The sequence below is a fragment of the Schistocerca nitens genome, chromosome 2 (assembly GCF_023898315.1).
Source record: "Schistocerca nitens isolate TAMUIC-IGC-003100 chromosome 2, iqSchNite1.1, whole genome shotgun sequence".
In the NCBI taxonomy this organism is placed as follows: domain Eukaryota; kingdom Metazoa; phylum Arthropoda; class Insecta; order Orthoptera; family Acrididae; genus Schistocerca; species Schistocerca nitens.
The window spans coordinates 430,448,451-430,463,781 of NC_064615.1; the positions used below are offsets into that span (position 1 = coordinate 430,448,451).

The 15,331-nt window shown below is 45.3% G+C and overlaps 1 protein-coding gene and 1 non-coding gene across 2 annotated transcripts in view; one reads left to right on the forward strand and one right to left on the reverse strand.

Moving 5' to 3' along the window:
- The window catches only part of LOC126234432 (uncharacterized), a 59,318-nt gene that overhangs the window by 14,537 nt on the left and 29,450 nt on the right, over positions 1-15,331 (forward strand). The window contains exons 2-5 of the mRNA XM_049943127.1: positions 2,101-2,229; positions 4,721-4,757; positions 11,456-11,731; positions 13,727-13,933. Of these exons, the coding sequence (XP_049799084.1) occupies positions 2,101-2,229; positions 4,721-4,757; positions 11,456-11,731; positions 13,727-13,933 (649 nt within the window). The remainder of the gene's footprint in view (positions 1-2,100; positions 2,230-4,720; positions 4,758-11,455; positions 11,732-13,726; positions 13,934-15,331) is intronic.
- Positions 10,955-11,029, reverse strand: Trnas-cga (transfer RNA serine (anticodon CGA)). Its single transcript has one exon. It is a non-coding gene; the product is annotated as a tRNA-Ser (tRNA).

Consider the following 15,331-nt stretch of genomic DNA (forward strand, 5'->3'; position numbering starts at 1 on the left):
TGGTCGGCGGAAGGTGCACGTGCCCGTCGACCTGGGACCGGACCGCAGCGACGCACGGATGCACGCCAAGATCGTAGGATCCTACTCAGTGCCGTAGGGGACCGCACCGCCACTTCCCAGCAAATTAGGGACACTGTTGCTCCTGGGGTATCGGCGAGGACCATTCGCAACCGTCTCCATGAAGCTGGGCTACGGTCCCGCACACCGTTAGGCCGTCTTCCGCTCACACCCCAACATCGTGCAGCCCGCCTCCAGTGGTGTCGCGACAGGCGTGAATGGAGGGACGAATGGAGACGTGTCGTCTTCAGCGATGAGAGTCGCTTCTGCCTTGGTGCCAATGATGGTCGTATGCGTGTTTGGCGCCGTGCAGGTGAGCGCCACAATCAGGACTGCATACGACCGAGGCACACAGGGCCAACACCCGGCATCATGGTGTGGGGAGCGATCTCTTACACTGGCCGTACACCAATGGTGATCGTCGAGAGGACACTGAATAGTGCACGGTACATCCAAACCGTCATCGAACCCATCGTTCTACCATTCCTAGACCGGCAAGGGAACTTGCTGTTCCAACAGGACAATGCACGTCCGCATGTATCCCGTGCCACCCAACGTGCTCTAGAAGGTGTAAGTCAACTACCCTGGCCAGCAAGATCTCCGGATCTGTCCCCCATTGAGCATGTTTGGGACTGGATGAGGCGTCGTCTCACGCGGTCTGCACGTCCAGCACGAACGCTGGTCCAACTGAGGCGCCAGGTGGAAATGGCATGGCAAGCCGTTCCACAGGACTACATCCAGCATCTCTACGATCGTCTCCATGGGAGAATAGCAGCCTGCATTGCTGCGAAAGGTGGATATACACTGTACTAGTGCCGACATTGTGCATGCTCTGTTGCCTGTGTCTATGTGCCTGTGGTTCTGTCAGTGTGATCATGTGATGTATCTAACCCCAGGAATGTGTCAATAAAGTTTCCCCTTCCTGGGACAATGAATTCACGGTGTTCTTATTTCAATTTCCAGGAGTGTAGTATCAATGACCGTGGTGTCCGTGTTCAGAATGGGGAAGACGCGCGATCTGTCTGAGTTTGACTGACGGCAGACTTCGGTGGCCCGGAGGCCCAGCTCCAGCATTTCGGAAACAGCACACACTTGTCGGCAGTTCGACGAGTGCTGTGGTGAGCACATGAGACCTCAGCGTCGTAGGCTGGGTAGACTGGCAAAACAGGACAGGCGAAACTAACATCAGAATTTAATGCTGGGCAGAGTTCTAGTGTGTGCGAACAAACAGTGCACCGACCACTCCTGACAACGAGACTGCGCAGTCGACGGCCCTTACATTTGCCAATGTTAGCACCACCACATCGGAAACTACGACTGAAATGGGCACGTGACCATCGGCACAGGACGTTGGCGCAGTGGCATAGCTTTGCATAGTCTAACCAATCCCGATACTTTCTTCATCATGCCGATGGGAGGGCGCGAATCCGTCGACTTCCAGGGGAAAACCTGTTTGACATCCGTACTGTGGGACGGAGACAAACTGGCGGTGACTCCATTACGCTCTGGGGAACATTCACGCTGGCATCCGTGAGTCCATTTGATCTCGTGCAAGGAATCATTACGGCCAGGGCGTATGATACAGTGGTTAAGGACCACGTACACCCCTTCCTGACGATCATGTATCCCCCATCTCGCCAGATCTGAACCCCATCGCCCACATCTGGGATGTGATTGAACATGGCATCATAGCTGGTTGCCCCGCTCCCCGCAATTAACGGGAACTAGATGACTTGTGCATGCATATGTGGTGCAGCGACCTACCAAACCTCAACGCTTCCATGCCACGACGCGTCGCCGCTGTATACATCCAGAAGATTGACATGCCGGCTATTTGGTAGGTGGTCATAATGTTCTGGCTGACCATTGTATATAGGTAACTTATTTCCTGAACAATGCATATTTCAGAGTTGTATCAAAAACGTTTCCTCAGCAACAGTTGTCCAGAATATGGACGGTATTTATCTGAGGTCTAAGCTGCAATATCGCACCTCTTTCGTATTAGTTGTAAAGTATATACCTGTAAGCATATTTTGTCTGCAGGCGATCTGCTACGTACTATGGACTCTGTTCGTAGTGGCGCCCCTGGCTGATGCGGGCATCAGATGCGACTGCTCCATAAATGGTGTCACCTACAGCCTCGTAGGTATCAACTGTGCCAGACCTAACACGGTGAGTTTCGTTTCGTTTCTTTCAGTAACTGTAGTTGCTCTCACTATGTAGGGACAACAGAAAATGATACAATTTTTGTATGTTACTTCCAATTACAAACATCACTGGATAAAATAAATTCAGACTTGTCTATCAGCCGTATGAATAACAGTGATACAAATAATTTCATGGGGTTTCAATTTGAGCTTTCCGAAACCTAAAGGAGTAAAAAATAGAAATAATTGTTAAGTTCATAAATTCGTCAAACACGACTCACGCACCTCTCATTCTGGGAACATCCCCCAGGCTGTGGCTAAGCCATGTCTCCGCAATATTCCTTCTTTCAGGAGAGCTAGTTCTGCAAGGTTCGCAGGAGAGCTTCTGTAAAGGTTGGAAGGTAGGAGACGAGGTACTGGCTGAAGTAAAGCTGTGAGGATGGGGTGTGAGTCGTGCTTGGGTAGCTCAGTTGGTAGAGCACTTGCCCGCGAAAGGCAAAGGTCCCGAGTTGGTGTCTCGGTCCGGCACACAGTTTTAATCCGCCAGGAAGTTTCATATCAGCGCACACACCGCTGCAGAGTGAAAATCTCATTCTGGTTAAATTGCTTTGTTTCTCTGGCCTTCTTACTGCAAAACTGTTTTCTTAAGTTTAGATAGAATTATAAACATAATTAGCTTTTACGTAGCGTTTAAAAAGGCCGTTTTTCTTTCATTATGCTCATGAGAAAGTTTAAATTAACTTTGCTATCGAAATAGCCGACTAAGTCGATGCCGTAGGATAGCGAGAGACTAATCAAAATCTCGGACAGAGCGCATGCGCAGTAGCGTAGGTGACTTTCGTAGGCGAATTTGAGGGTGTTTCCTGGGCTTGACTGGCAACAAGTACCCTGTATAAAATTGTTCGCCTCCACAATTGTACATTGTTAACATTGACCGTTTACGCCCTGCGTATCACTAGGATCGGCTAGACGCCAACGGTGATGGAGTTTTTACTGCCATAAAGAAACAGTTAATGTGATTATCACATAATATGAATGCGAATAACCTCGGTAAAGATAAGCAGTAAAGATGAATCAAATCGGATGTTTTTATAGAATATCTGTCATAGGAGCCATGGTAGCTCTTTTATCAGCTATGGAATGGAATACTATCAAAACTATGGTTCGTTTGAGACTGTTTTGCATCTATTATTTGAAGTTAACTCGAACAGAGAGAGAACTGGCTCGTGAGGGAAACGCCCTAGATCTCCCACTAACTACGAGGGTAATCCCAAAAGTAAGGTCTCCTATTTTTTATAAGTACATAGACCTGTCTATTTCTACAATGGTTTACATCAGTTTACAGCTTGAACATTTAGCAATTTTTCGACATAATCACCGTTTCTGTCGATCGATTTTTGTAGACGTTGATTCAGTTTTTGTATGCCCGTGTCATACCAGCTTGCCGCCATGCTGTTCAGAACGTTATGAACCTCTTCCTTCACCTCGTCGTCGGAGCTGAATCGCTTTCCGGCCAAATGTTCTTTTAACGTAGGGAACAGGTGATAGTCACTGGGCGCCAAGTCAGGACTTTAGGGTGGGTGGGTGGTTATGTTCCACTGAAACTGTTGCAGGAAATTTGCCGAGCGATGTATGGGCGAATGCATGACAGATGTTTTCAAGCTCATACTGAGGCTGCGCACTGTCATTAATTCCGTGAACCACTAGCAAATGAACAATGAGAGGGGCTAATGATAAATAGCGCATGAAATACATTTTGTCATATTCCACAATGTGTGTTATGGAGTCAGTCATATTTTTGTGGGATTCGTAGCTTCCTTAGTTTGGAGACATCGACATTTTTTGATAATAACAGACTAAAACAACTATTGTTGCCTACTGCAGCTCGACGGTCTAGTAGCATGCATGATAAAAATCACAATAAAAATGTATTTGTAATCGTCACTACTGTAAGACGTCTTCTAGTGATGATATTATTCAAATTTATGTAAAGGGCAATGTAATTATTATAGCTTAAGAGGGTCCGGAGAGTACCAGTTCGTTTCTCTTCCAGTAGAGCATGGCCTTCGACACAGAAATTAAATCGATTTATCCCTAATATTTAAATTTAATCGGTATCTCTATCGATTAAATTTCTATATGACGGTCTTTCTAAACTGGTTGTTCAGTATCTGAAAACCTCTGGACCCTTCGTAGGTACGGTAACTGCACTGTTCTCCACAGAGGAAAGAAAAACCTGTTATAGCGGTAGGGTTTCTCAAACCAACCTGTAAGCTCGGTAGAGCTTCATTCTTTTCAGAGCGAAATATATAGACGTTCAGAGGTGATAATCTCAAACATTTACTGTATCTATTAGTTTATCATGAAAAAGAATGTGTTGTCGACAGTAAATTATTGGTGCTTCTTAGCTTATCAATTTCCCATTGTTGTAAGAGTTCCTTCAGTGCACTGTTCGTCTAGGGCAGGAAAATTGATGTTCCACAAGTCGACTAACCATGTGTGTTTCCTCTTTTCAGACCGAGAGTGTTAATAAAGCAGTGCAGTGTGAGAAAGGTAATTCATTACGTTGACTACTTCACTCTTTTCGGATATAGTATCCTCATGTAAACATTGTCCAGCGGGAATTTACAAATAATGGTGTTAATATGTAGACATGGCACTTGCAGTCGTTTAAAACGTACAGCGGATCCAAATACTAATGCTGCATGAAGCTATCATTCCACACTATTTTTCAGTTAGGAAAAGGAGAGAGAGAGAGATTCATATGATGCTCGCCTCAATACTTGCTTCTGGTTTAAAATAGACCGGAAAACCCAACAATGTCCTACTCAGTGCGGGCATGTTTTCATCAGTCTGTCGGAAGTGTATGTAATTAATGTCAGTAGCCTTGTTAACTGTCCGAGAGGAAGGGGCTGTGAGGTGACAGAACCCTGTCTCTCCTTCTCCGTTCTGCCTTTCATGCTCATCATAAGACTACAAATACAACTCAATGCGTTGCTAACCCACACTACGCAAGTATACAACTGATCCTTCAAAAAGGTTTATAACGATCCGGTCATCCTCTTCCCTGGTCCCAAGTATTGCGTTCTCTTGACGTGTGTTTTTACGAGAGTCTGATCTCGTCGGTGAATCAGAGTGACCTCGGTATCGGTTTGTCTGTCCTCCGTAACGTCCAAATTCGGACTCGCGAACCCAGCAACGATATCTACAGTTTGAAAGTAAACCCAAGCAACATTATTTACAGTTGATTCATTTTGAACTAGCAAATTTACCTGAATGAATTTTAATTTGGCTATCGAACTCTTCTGAAGCGTTTAGTAGACAAACTATTGGCTCGTCAGATTTAGCAACAAGGTATTCACTGCTCTTCACAGCGTACCTTGAATTATGGTTTTGATAATTACGTTTTCCACAAAACGTAGTGATTGCACTCACCACTGGTACAGAAACCTTGACTAAATTCATTGAGAAATTCCTCCTGAAATTAAACTCTACTATTAGGTACGTACTGTCGCACTCGTTAACGAGCGAAATTTGCCATTTAGACCAGTTCATTCAACTAGGAACAGTTATTTAAGCTATGTTTGAATAAAGTTAAAACTTGCTTCTAGGAAGCAGAATGAATTTGACAAGTTATTCATCGACTTCGTTTCTTTAATTCAAGTCTTTTCAAAAAACCTTTAAAGTTAATATTTGTCATTTCAGTAAAATTAATATATTCTTGAACCTTTAAAGAACTGTCTTCAGGAGCAAAGCGATAAATCAAAAATGTGTAACATTTATTCTCATTAAATTCACTACAATATTGCAACTGCAGATTTGAATGCAGGAAGTAGTTATTCAATTTTGCGTATAATTAAACATCACAAGCTTTGCATATAAATGCCAATTTATTGACTAAAGACACATTTTATCACAGTATGTGTTGAATTTACTCTGGTCCTCCTTTTGGAGGAATAAAATATAAATAGTCTGAAGCTTGCCTTGTTATGAACAGTGCAGTTGAGGATGTAATGCTACAAACACTTCTGCAAATTCTTCACGTCTCTAGTTAAAATGATATGATGATGGGGTCGTTATGACTGCCCTTAGTACGTCTGCTTGAAGCGAAGTGGTGCAATCGTTGCAACACTGTAAGTTAGCCTGTTAAGCTAATATTCATATTAGGGATTCGTAGCGCTTGTATTTTTTCCCTGTTTGAAGTTAAAATAATTGGCTATAGTTTCCGACTTTTATGCAAAACACTGTTTTTTTCTTGTTACCCACTTATGTTTCGGCATCTCTGCGTCGTTATCAACGGGTTTTGTTTATTGAAAGATTGAAAAGAATGAACATAGTTTGGGTTGTAACTGATCTAACAACATGAGGCTTATAGACAGCTGCCTATATAGGCCAGACAGTGGGTACAGTGGAGGAGCGTTGTACAGAACATCAACGTTGCACTCGCCTAATGCAACCCAGTAAGTATGCAGTTGCGGAACATTGTATTTCTAACGGACATTCAATGGAGTACGGCAAAACTTGATTTTGGCCACCGCAACAAGTTTTTGGGAGTCCATTATCTAAGAATCGGTTGAAATACGCATTGCGGTAAATCTAATGAACCGTGACAGTGGTTACCAATTGAATAACGCATGGAATCCCGTCTTCTTCTAAATTTGCTCGAGACGAAGACGCCAGAAGACTTAGATAGCTGCGGTCAGTGACAATACCGACGGCAGCTGAGTATTGCAGTTCCACCAGCGAAGGCGCTGTTTCTATGCTGTGTGACCCTTCTGTCTCCGCTACTGCAACGCATGCGCGGCAGTACTATCAGCGCACTATGCAAGACGGGGCGGAGAACGTCTTCGTCAGTCCTCGTTCGGTTCGCCTGAAGATGGCTGGCAGTTGTCTAGCCGAAATGTCGTGCAATGAAGTTTACGACGACTGTCTGCAAGCCCAAAATCTTTTTGTACAGCTGATAATTGTCTGAGACTACTTAACGCAGAAAAATTAATAAACGTATTCTTCCAATAATATGTGCATATGTTAGGTAGCAGAAATAGTAATGTTCTGCCGAGTGCACCAGAAACGCCCTCTCATTATCACTGCTGATAGGATACTGTCACTGCTCAGTCTCTCTGCAGTAAACTGTTTTCCACATCAACGCTGCAAGTTCACCTGTTACCCTATCTCAACACTGTCCTTCGTCTCTGTATTCTGCGCCTGTTCGCTTTAGCCTGGTCGTTATAATTAAATTTCTGCTGCTGACAGAGATCCAGTGTGGACCGTAATTATCGTACGACAGCGAAATTTATCAGATACTCTAAGGCGTTAAAGCGGAACCAATTTACGCTGGTACAAAGAAACTGGTTCCAAATTTAGCCACCAGGTGCGAATCTGGCGCGATCAATTCAAGAAAAACGTATAGAAATGTTTCCATATGTAGTAGATTAGAAACTGGACGTGGGCAGAAAAGATCAAACAAGTCAGGAAGGCATGATGTTGATTTTATCATTAACCGCCGCTTACAAAATTTATCCAATATGGAAACCTGTGAGGTCGACGAGAAGCTGCATCCTTAAAATGACGTGGTCAACAGTTGCTTACTGCAGTTACGGTGAATCTGGGAAATGTGTTCCTTCAGATCAGGTAGCAACCAAACATGTCCCTGGTAAACGAGTTCTTTTAGATATCTCCAGAGCCAAAAGTCACATGAATTCACATCAGCTGATATTGCATGCCATGGATCCGGGAAACTTATACAGATAACACGTTTGTGAAAGGTTGCATTAAGCAGATGTTTCACTGAGCGAGCTACATGAGGTGTTGCCCCTTCTCGCATGTAAACAGTGGTTTCCAGACAGATGCGCTCTTCCAAAGCAGAAGTCGCATGCTATACAAGGGTGGTCTCGATAACGTGCAGACATCTCGGTGTACCTGCAGATCCTCTAGATATACTGTCTACAAAGAAGAATGGACCGAGAATAATGATGCTTGTGAATCCACGCCAAACAGCCACATACGGCGAATGCAATGGCTCTTCGTGGAGAACACGCGGTTTCACACACAGAATTCGGCAGTTCTGTGTATTCACTGCACCCTGTAGTGTAAAATTTGCGTCGTCACTACGTAGAATATTGCCTGGACACATGTCATCAGTTTCGAACCGTGCTAGAAATGGAAAGGAAATCCAGAATGTTGCTGAGGATCATGATGTTTCACAGTTTCTGCCCGGCTGGATCTTGTATGAGTACCAGTGTAAAATAGATCGCAAAACGTTCAGTACTGTTGACCATGGGATAAACAATTATCGTGGCACTAGATGAGCACCAGCAATACCTGGGGCAAGTACTGCATAATCAGTAACAGCAACAGCAACCTCGTCAATAACTTCCAACAGGATTGGACGCCTTCCTCTTCCAGGAAGCTCACCCATGTTTTCAAAATCCATTATAAGTTTTCTTAAACCAATTAATAACATCCAGCCCCTCCTCAGACCTTTCAGTTGCGATACTCTCCCAATACAGCACTGTAATTGCTGTCGTTCACGTAAAACAGTTTCAATAACTGCGCACGGTCTGTCTTCTCGATAGCTATACTATTCACTAAATGGTTCTAATGGCTCTGAGCACTATGGGACTTAAATTCTGAGGTTATCAGTCCCCTAGAACTTAGAACTACTTAAACCTAACTAACCTAAGGACATCACACACATCCATGCCCGAGGCAGGATTCGAACCTGCGACCGTAGTGGTCGCACAGTTCCAGACTGCAGCGCCTAGAACCACTCTGTCACCCAGGCCGGCCTATTCACTAAAGTTATGGGTTATTAAATGACCACGAGGACGTCATGCCGCCTCACAAACAGTGTAAAGAGACAGATTTGCACTTGATGTCCGCAACTGGAACTACATTTTTTCACCACATATTAGTTCATAATTAACGCGTTAGCATATCTACCAAGTTTCGTTGCCATACGATAATTACAACCCACACTGGACTTTCATGATTAGCTGCACTTTAATTGTAACCACCAGGTAGAAAAAGTGTTCAACAGTCGGAATCAAGAAGGACGTAATCTTGACATTTCCTATGCCTAATGGCTACCTTCTTCTGTATGATTACGTACTTCTCGCAACAATTACTAAATAAGCAAGTCAGATCTGCACTACACATTACTTACATACACATTAATTTTGTTCCGTTACAAGTTCGTATACAGATGCTGGCACTTTAACAGGAACAAGTGTTTCTCTGTTAAAGAGGTTTAATCTCGCGTTTTTGTAAGCGTAAATTCATTCAGTCTGCAGCACAGTAGTTGCTCATTTGTTTTGTTTTGAAAGCAACGGCCCGTTCGTTTAGTAAGGCAGTGAGTCAGGCTCCAGCTTTTGTCTAATATACAACTACAGCGGGGCAAGTTAAGTGTATATCTTATTCTGTGTTTTCCTCATAGTATATTTACTAAATGTCTTGCGTGTTTCTCAATTTAAGAGGTTTAACCTCGCCTATTTGAAAGTGTAAATTCATTCAGTCATTATCGCACTATTTCCTCGCTGGACAGCTCGTTAACCCAAAAGCATCCATTGGTGACACATCTGGAGGGTAGCAAGTTGCATATCTAGGATTAACTGCTTTCACTTCTTCAGTTAGTATAGCTAGGATGTGTGCACGCTGTGTGCGTACGCAGGAGAAGCTGGCCGCAGTTCGCGAGCAGCTGAACGTGCGGTTAGCCAAAGTCAGTCACCTCCAGGCTGCTGCCTCGGAGTGTAGCAGTGGCGGAGAATCTGGCGCGGCGCATGGGACACCTCAGGTGATGCTTGCGTTGCCCGCTGGCTCTGCTTCAGAAGCACCTCCTAGTGTACCCGACGCGGTGGATCCTCCGTCACAGCAAGGTGGGTGGGGGATGGTAACACGATCGCGTCGCTCGAGGCCGAAGGCTAACGTGGAGACTGACCGCCTGGTTTTGCCCATTCACCTTATGAGGGAACAGGTGCCCGCTCTTTCAGCATGATGCGGGCAGGCAAGGGGAGGAGGGGGTTTGCTAGTTATTGGGAGCTTTAATGTTAGGCGCGTTGTGGAGCCACTCAAGCAGATAGCATTCAGGGTTGGAAAGAAAGACATTGTTCACTCAGTATGTCTGCCTGGGGGCCTCATCCGAGACGTGGAGGCGGCCTGGCCTGTGGCTATCGAGCGTGCAGGGTTCAATCGTCTGCGTATTGTGGCTCATGTCGGCACCAACGACCCCTGTCACATGGGTTCTGAGCCCATCCTCAGTTCACACAGGCGGCTGGCTGAGGTGGTGAGGACTGCTGGCCTCAGGCGGGGGGTGCAAGCAGAGCTCGCAATTTGCAGTATTGTTACCAGAGTTTATTCGGGGCCTTTTGGTTTGGCGCAGAGTTGAGGCTTCATCGATTCTGTAACGGTGTAGGCTGCAGATTTCTAGACCTGCGTTATCGTGTGGGTATTTGTAGGATTCCCAACGATATTTCAGGGGTGCACTATACAAAGAAAACAGCTATTCGGGCAGCAGAGAACTTGTGGAGTTCACATGAGGGTTTTTTAGGCTATGCAGTAGTTTGAAGGGTTCTGATCAACACTCGCCAGTCGATATGCACCAAGGGAAGTCAAACAGCGTTCGTAATAAAGACACTTCGACTATTATAACTTCATTAATAAACTTTCGAAGTATTCATAATAAAGAATGAGATTTTTTTCGCTCTGAAGCGGAGTGTGCGCTGATATGAAACTTCCTCGCAGATTAAAACTGTCTGCCGGACCGAGACTCGAACTCGGGACCTTTGCCTTTCGCGGGCAAGTGCTCTACCAACTGAGCTACCCAAGCACGACTCACGCCCCGTCCTCACAGCTGTACTTCTACCAGTACCTCGTCTCCTACCTTCCAAACTTTACAGAAGCTCTCCTGCGAACCTGGAACCTAATATACGTGTCCTAATTACTTACGTCTGCATGACCTGAATAATGAAACTAAAAGAAATGCCAGTCCAAAGCACTTTCCGTCCTCCAACCTTACTGCCATTACCCTTCAAATTTTGTCGAAATGAAGCTACACTGCGCTGCAGTGAATCCCCATTCCTATCATGTTTGCAAAATCTTTATTTATATGTGGTCGAAAATAAGTCGGTCGCACGACTCACTCAAAGGGCAATGGTACACTCTAGTTTTGTTGCGGTAACTGCTCTTTCATATTAAAAATGCCAGCCGCTCTTGTAGGTAATACAGCAAGTGACGAGGGCTCTGTCTGTCAACAGCGCGGTACGGCTCTGTGGAGGCCGGGTACGTCGTGAACCCCGGCGAGAAGACGAGCGGCTACAGGTCGCTGTACCGGCTGTACCGCACCAGCCGCCACTGGCTGGACGCCGCAGAGTCCTGCTGGAGGGACGGCGGCCACCTGGCCGTGCCGGGCAGCCAGGCTGAGCTGGCCTTCCTGGCGGACCAGCTGGGGCTGCACGGCGGCGGCCGCACCACCAGCGCCATGCTGGGGGTGCGCAGGGCTGCCGACGAGGAGCCCTTCCTCTCCGTCACAGGTCTGCACTACGTCCCAGAAACCAAGAAAAACACCGTACAAACAACAGCTTCACAAACTGTTACCGTTGAAACACACGGTTGTAGACTGCAGGTCGTACGAAATCTGGCAGGAGGAAAATTTCGTATTTCCCTGTTTCCCGGTCGATATCTTGAAGAAGGAACTTCAAGATATTTCGCCAGTAAGGTGTCGAGGGGGGTCGATGTTTCTGCGCCATACCAAGATATCATCATCACATACTCTCGTACAGTCCCGTAGTTCACTTTAGAAAAGCAACTCCCTCCATTGCTATACTTGAAACATTGCTATACTTGAAACTTGTATTGATGGTGAATCCTGAAATTATAGCTAAAAGGGAGACCAAATAACCCATTAGAGTAAATGAAACGGTGAATTTGCATTGATGGCGACACAGAGTAAAAGTAATCTGTCGCAGACAACTAATGAGAAACTCTCAATTGGAAACAGGATTTAAGCAGAAAATGATGCACAGTAAGAGACAAACAGATACAACAGGATGGTAATGGACAAACAGCCTTAGAAGTATTGAAATAAAAATAGTTTAACGGTATGAGGTGATGTGGAACTTTTACAGTAGTCAGGAGTCGCATTTCTCAATAACACAAATAAGCCTTTGACAGAACAATGATGTCTAAATCCCATGCAGCTTCAACACGATACCACAGTTCATCACAAGTAGTGACTGGCGTATTGTAACGAGCCAGTTGCTCGACCACCATTGACCAGACGTTTTCAATTGGTGAGAGATCTGGAGATGTGCTGGCCAGGGCAGCAGTCCAACATCTTCTGTATGCAGAAATGACCGTACAGGACCTGCAACATGCGGCCGTGCAGTGTCCTGCTGAAATGTAGGGTTTCGCAGGGATAGAATAAAGGGTAGAGCCACGGGTCGTAACACATCTGAAATTAACGTCCACTGTTCAAAGTGAGGTCAATGCGAACAAGAGGTGACCGAGATGTGTAACCAATGGCACCCCATACTATCACGCCGGGTGATATGCCAGTATGGCGATGGCGAATACACGCTTCCAATGTGCGTTCACCGCGATGTCGCCAAACACGGATGCGACCATCACGATGCTGTAAACAGAACCTGGATTCATCCGAAAAAATGACGTTTTGCCATTCGTGCACCCAGGTTCGTCGTTGAGTACACCATCGCAGGCGCTCCTGTCTGTGATGCAGCGCCAAGGGTAACCGCAGCCATGGTCTCTTAGCTGATAGTTCATGCTGCTGCAAACGTTGTCGAACTGTTCGTGCAGATGGTTGTTGTTTTGCAATCGTCCCCATCTGTTGACTCAGGGATCGAGACGTGGCTGCACGGTCCGTTACAGCCATGCGGATAAGATGCCTGTCATCTCGACTGCTAGTGATACGAAGCCGTTGGAATCCAGCACGGCGTTCCGTTTTACCCTCCTGAACCCACCGATTCCATATTCTGCTAACAGTCATTGGATCTCGACCAAGTGAGCAGCAATGTCGCGATACGATGAACTGCAATCACGATAGGCTACAATCCGACATTTATCAAAGTGGGAAACGTGATGGTGTGCATGTCTCCGCCTTACACGAGGCATCACAACAACGTTTCACGATGCAACGCCGGTCAACTGCTGTTTGTGTATGAGAAATCGGTTGGAAACGTTCCTCATGTCAGCACGTTGTAGGTGTCGCCACCGGCGCCAACCTTGTGTGAATGCTGTGGAAAGCTAATCATTTGCATATCACAGCATCTTCTTCCTGTCGGTTAAATTTCGCGTCTGTAGTACGTCATCTTCGTGGTGTAGCAATTTTAATGGCCAGTAGTGTATATACTGTGGGAGACGCTGAGCTGACACCAAATTTAGGGACAGATAAACTTTAAAGTTTGTCGCGTTACCAGTAATATGCTAGATGATGTAAGAGCTCAAAAATTATTTAGTCCATTTGTAAGGAGACTACGTTTCAACAGTTTGATAAATGTGTGTCCCGACAGGGGAAGATGTTGAAACGGTGTTGTCTGGGAACCGGCCGCCTGGGGCGCCACAGTCGGTGCCACGTCAGCAGTGTCTGGAGCTGCAGACCACGGGAGCAAAGGTGGCCGCTCTCCGGAGCCGCGACTGCGGGCAACCGGCCGCCTACTTCTGCGAGCGTCCCCTTAGCGCGCCCGTCAACTCCAAATACAGTTTCGTCGCCGGTCTCGGTAAGCAGTCGAGTCTTACTTCACTCTCACTATCTCCACTTCGTTTACTGCTAAACCTGTGTATCTTTATAGTACGGCTGATTTGTGCTTTGTTGATGTAGAATACCAGAAGTAATCAGAGAAGTGATTTTTGCAACAAGCATATGGTAAGACAAGTTGTAGAATAGGCATTACACGCTTGTCTTCATTTGGAGATAGCCACCACCACTCAACATAATCAACATGATGATGATGATGATGATGATGATGATAATCATCTTCATCATCATCATCATCGTCGTCAGTTTCTGCTACATCCATCGTATTTTATTATTACTATTACTATTGTTACGAACTGAAAAAGACCTTCTTCAGTGGGTCTTTCCTACTTTTGTTTTCTGAATCGGAAGAAGAAATGTAACCATCTCGAATGTACTGCATGTAACTTCTTCAAAGTACATTGTTGTAACCTGTCTTTTATTTGTTGTTTCAGGATGAAAAGACAAAAAAAAACGTTTTGAGTTTGTCCAATAGACGAACACGCTACATATCGTTCTTTCTGTGAGTAACAAGATTCTTTTAAATTCATTCTCCGAAAGTGAACTGTTTGGCCCTGTGATTTATTGATTGTGATACTGTACGAACACACTGTAACAGAAATTAGAGCCTTTTAGTGTTGAATAGTAAGCTAGCTCAAATGAGCCGAATTCTTGGTATGAATACTGACTTGCGTTTTTATTTTCCACTTCTATAGTGTTTTTTAGAAACTGATTTGCGACGTCATACCGGGAAAATTGAGCGAATTTAGGAATTATATTGAGAAAAGTACGCATTCTTCTAGGTTTAACATAGTTGTCTTCTCGTTGCTAAATCAGTTCATCCACAAATCGTCTGTTTAAACAGTTTGTATGTGGATACGTCTTATTGATGAGTTGTAGCTCTGTCTTTTCTACATCGCACAACTGATTGGTTAAGACTCCCCAATTAGGATCAACGCGGTGTACACCGTTTCCTAGCTGTATTCTACACTGAAGAGCCAAAGAAAATGGTGCACCTGCCTATTATCGTGTAAGCCGGCAGCGAGCACGCAGAAATGCCGCAACACGACGTGCCATGGACTCGACTAATGTCTGATCTAATGCTGGAAGGAATTGGCACCATAAATCTTGCACAGCTCTCCAAAAAATCCGTAAGAGTACAAAGGGGTGGAGATATCTTCCTAACATCATGTTACATGGCATCCCAGATATGCTCAATAATGTTCATGTCGTGGGAGTTTAGTAGCCAGCGGAAGTGTTGAAACTCAGGGGAGTGTTCCTGGAGACACTGTGTAGCAGTTCTGGGCATGTGGGGTGTCGCATTGTCTTGCTGGAATTGCTTAAGTCCGTCGGAATTCACAGTGAACATGAATGGGTGCAG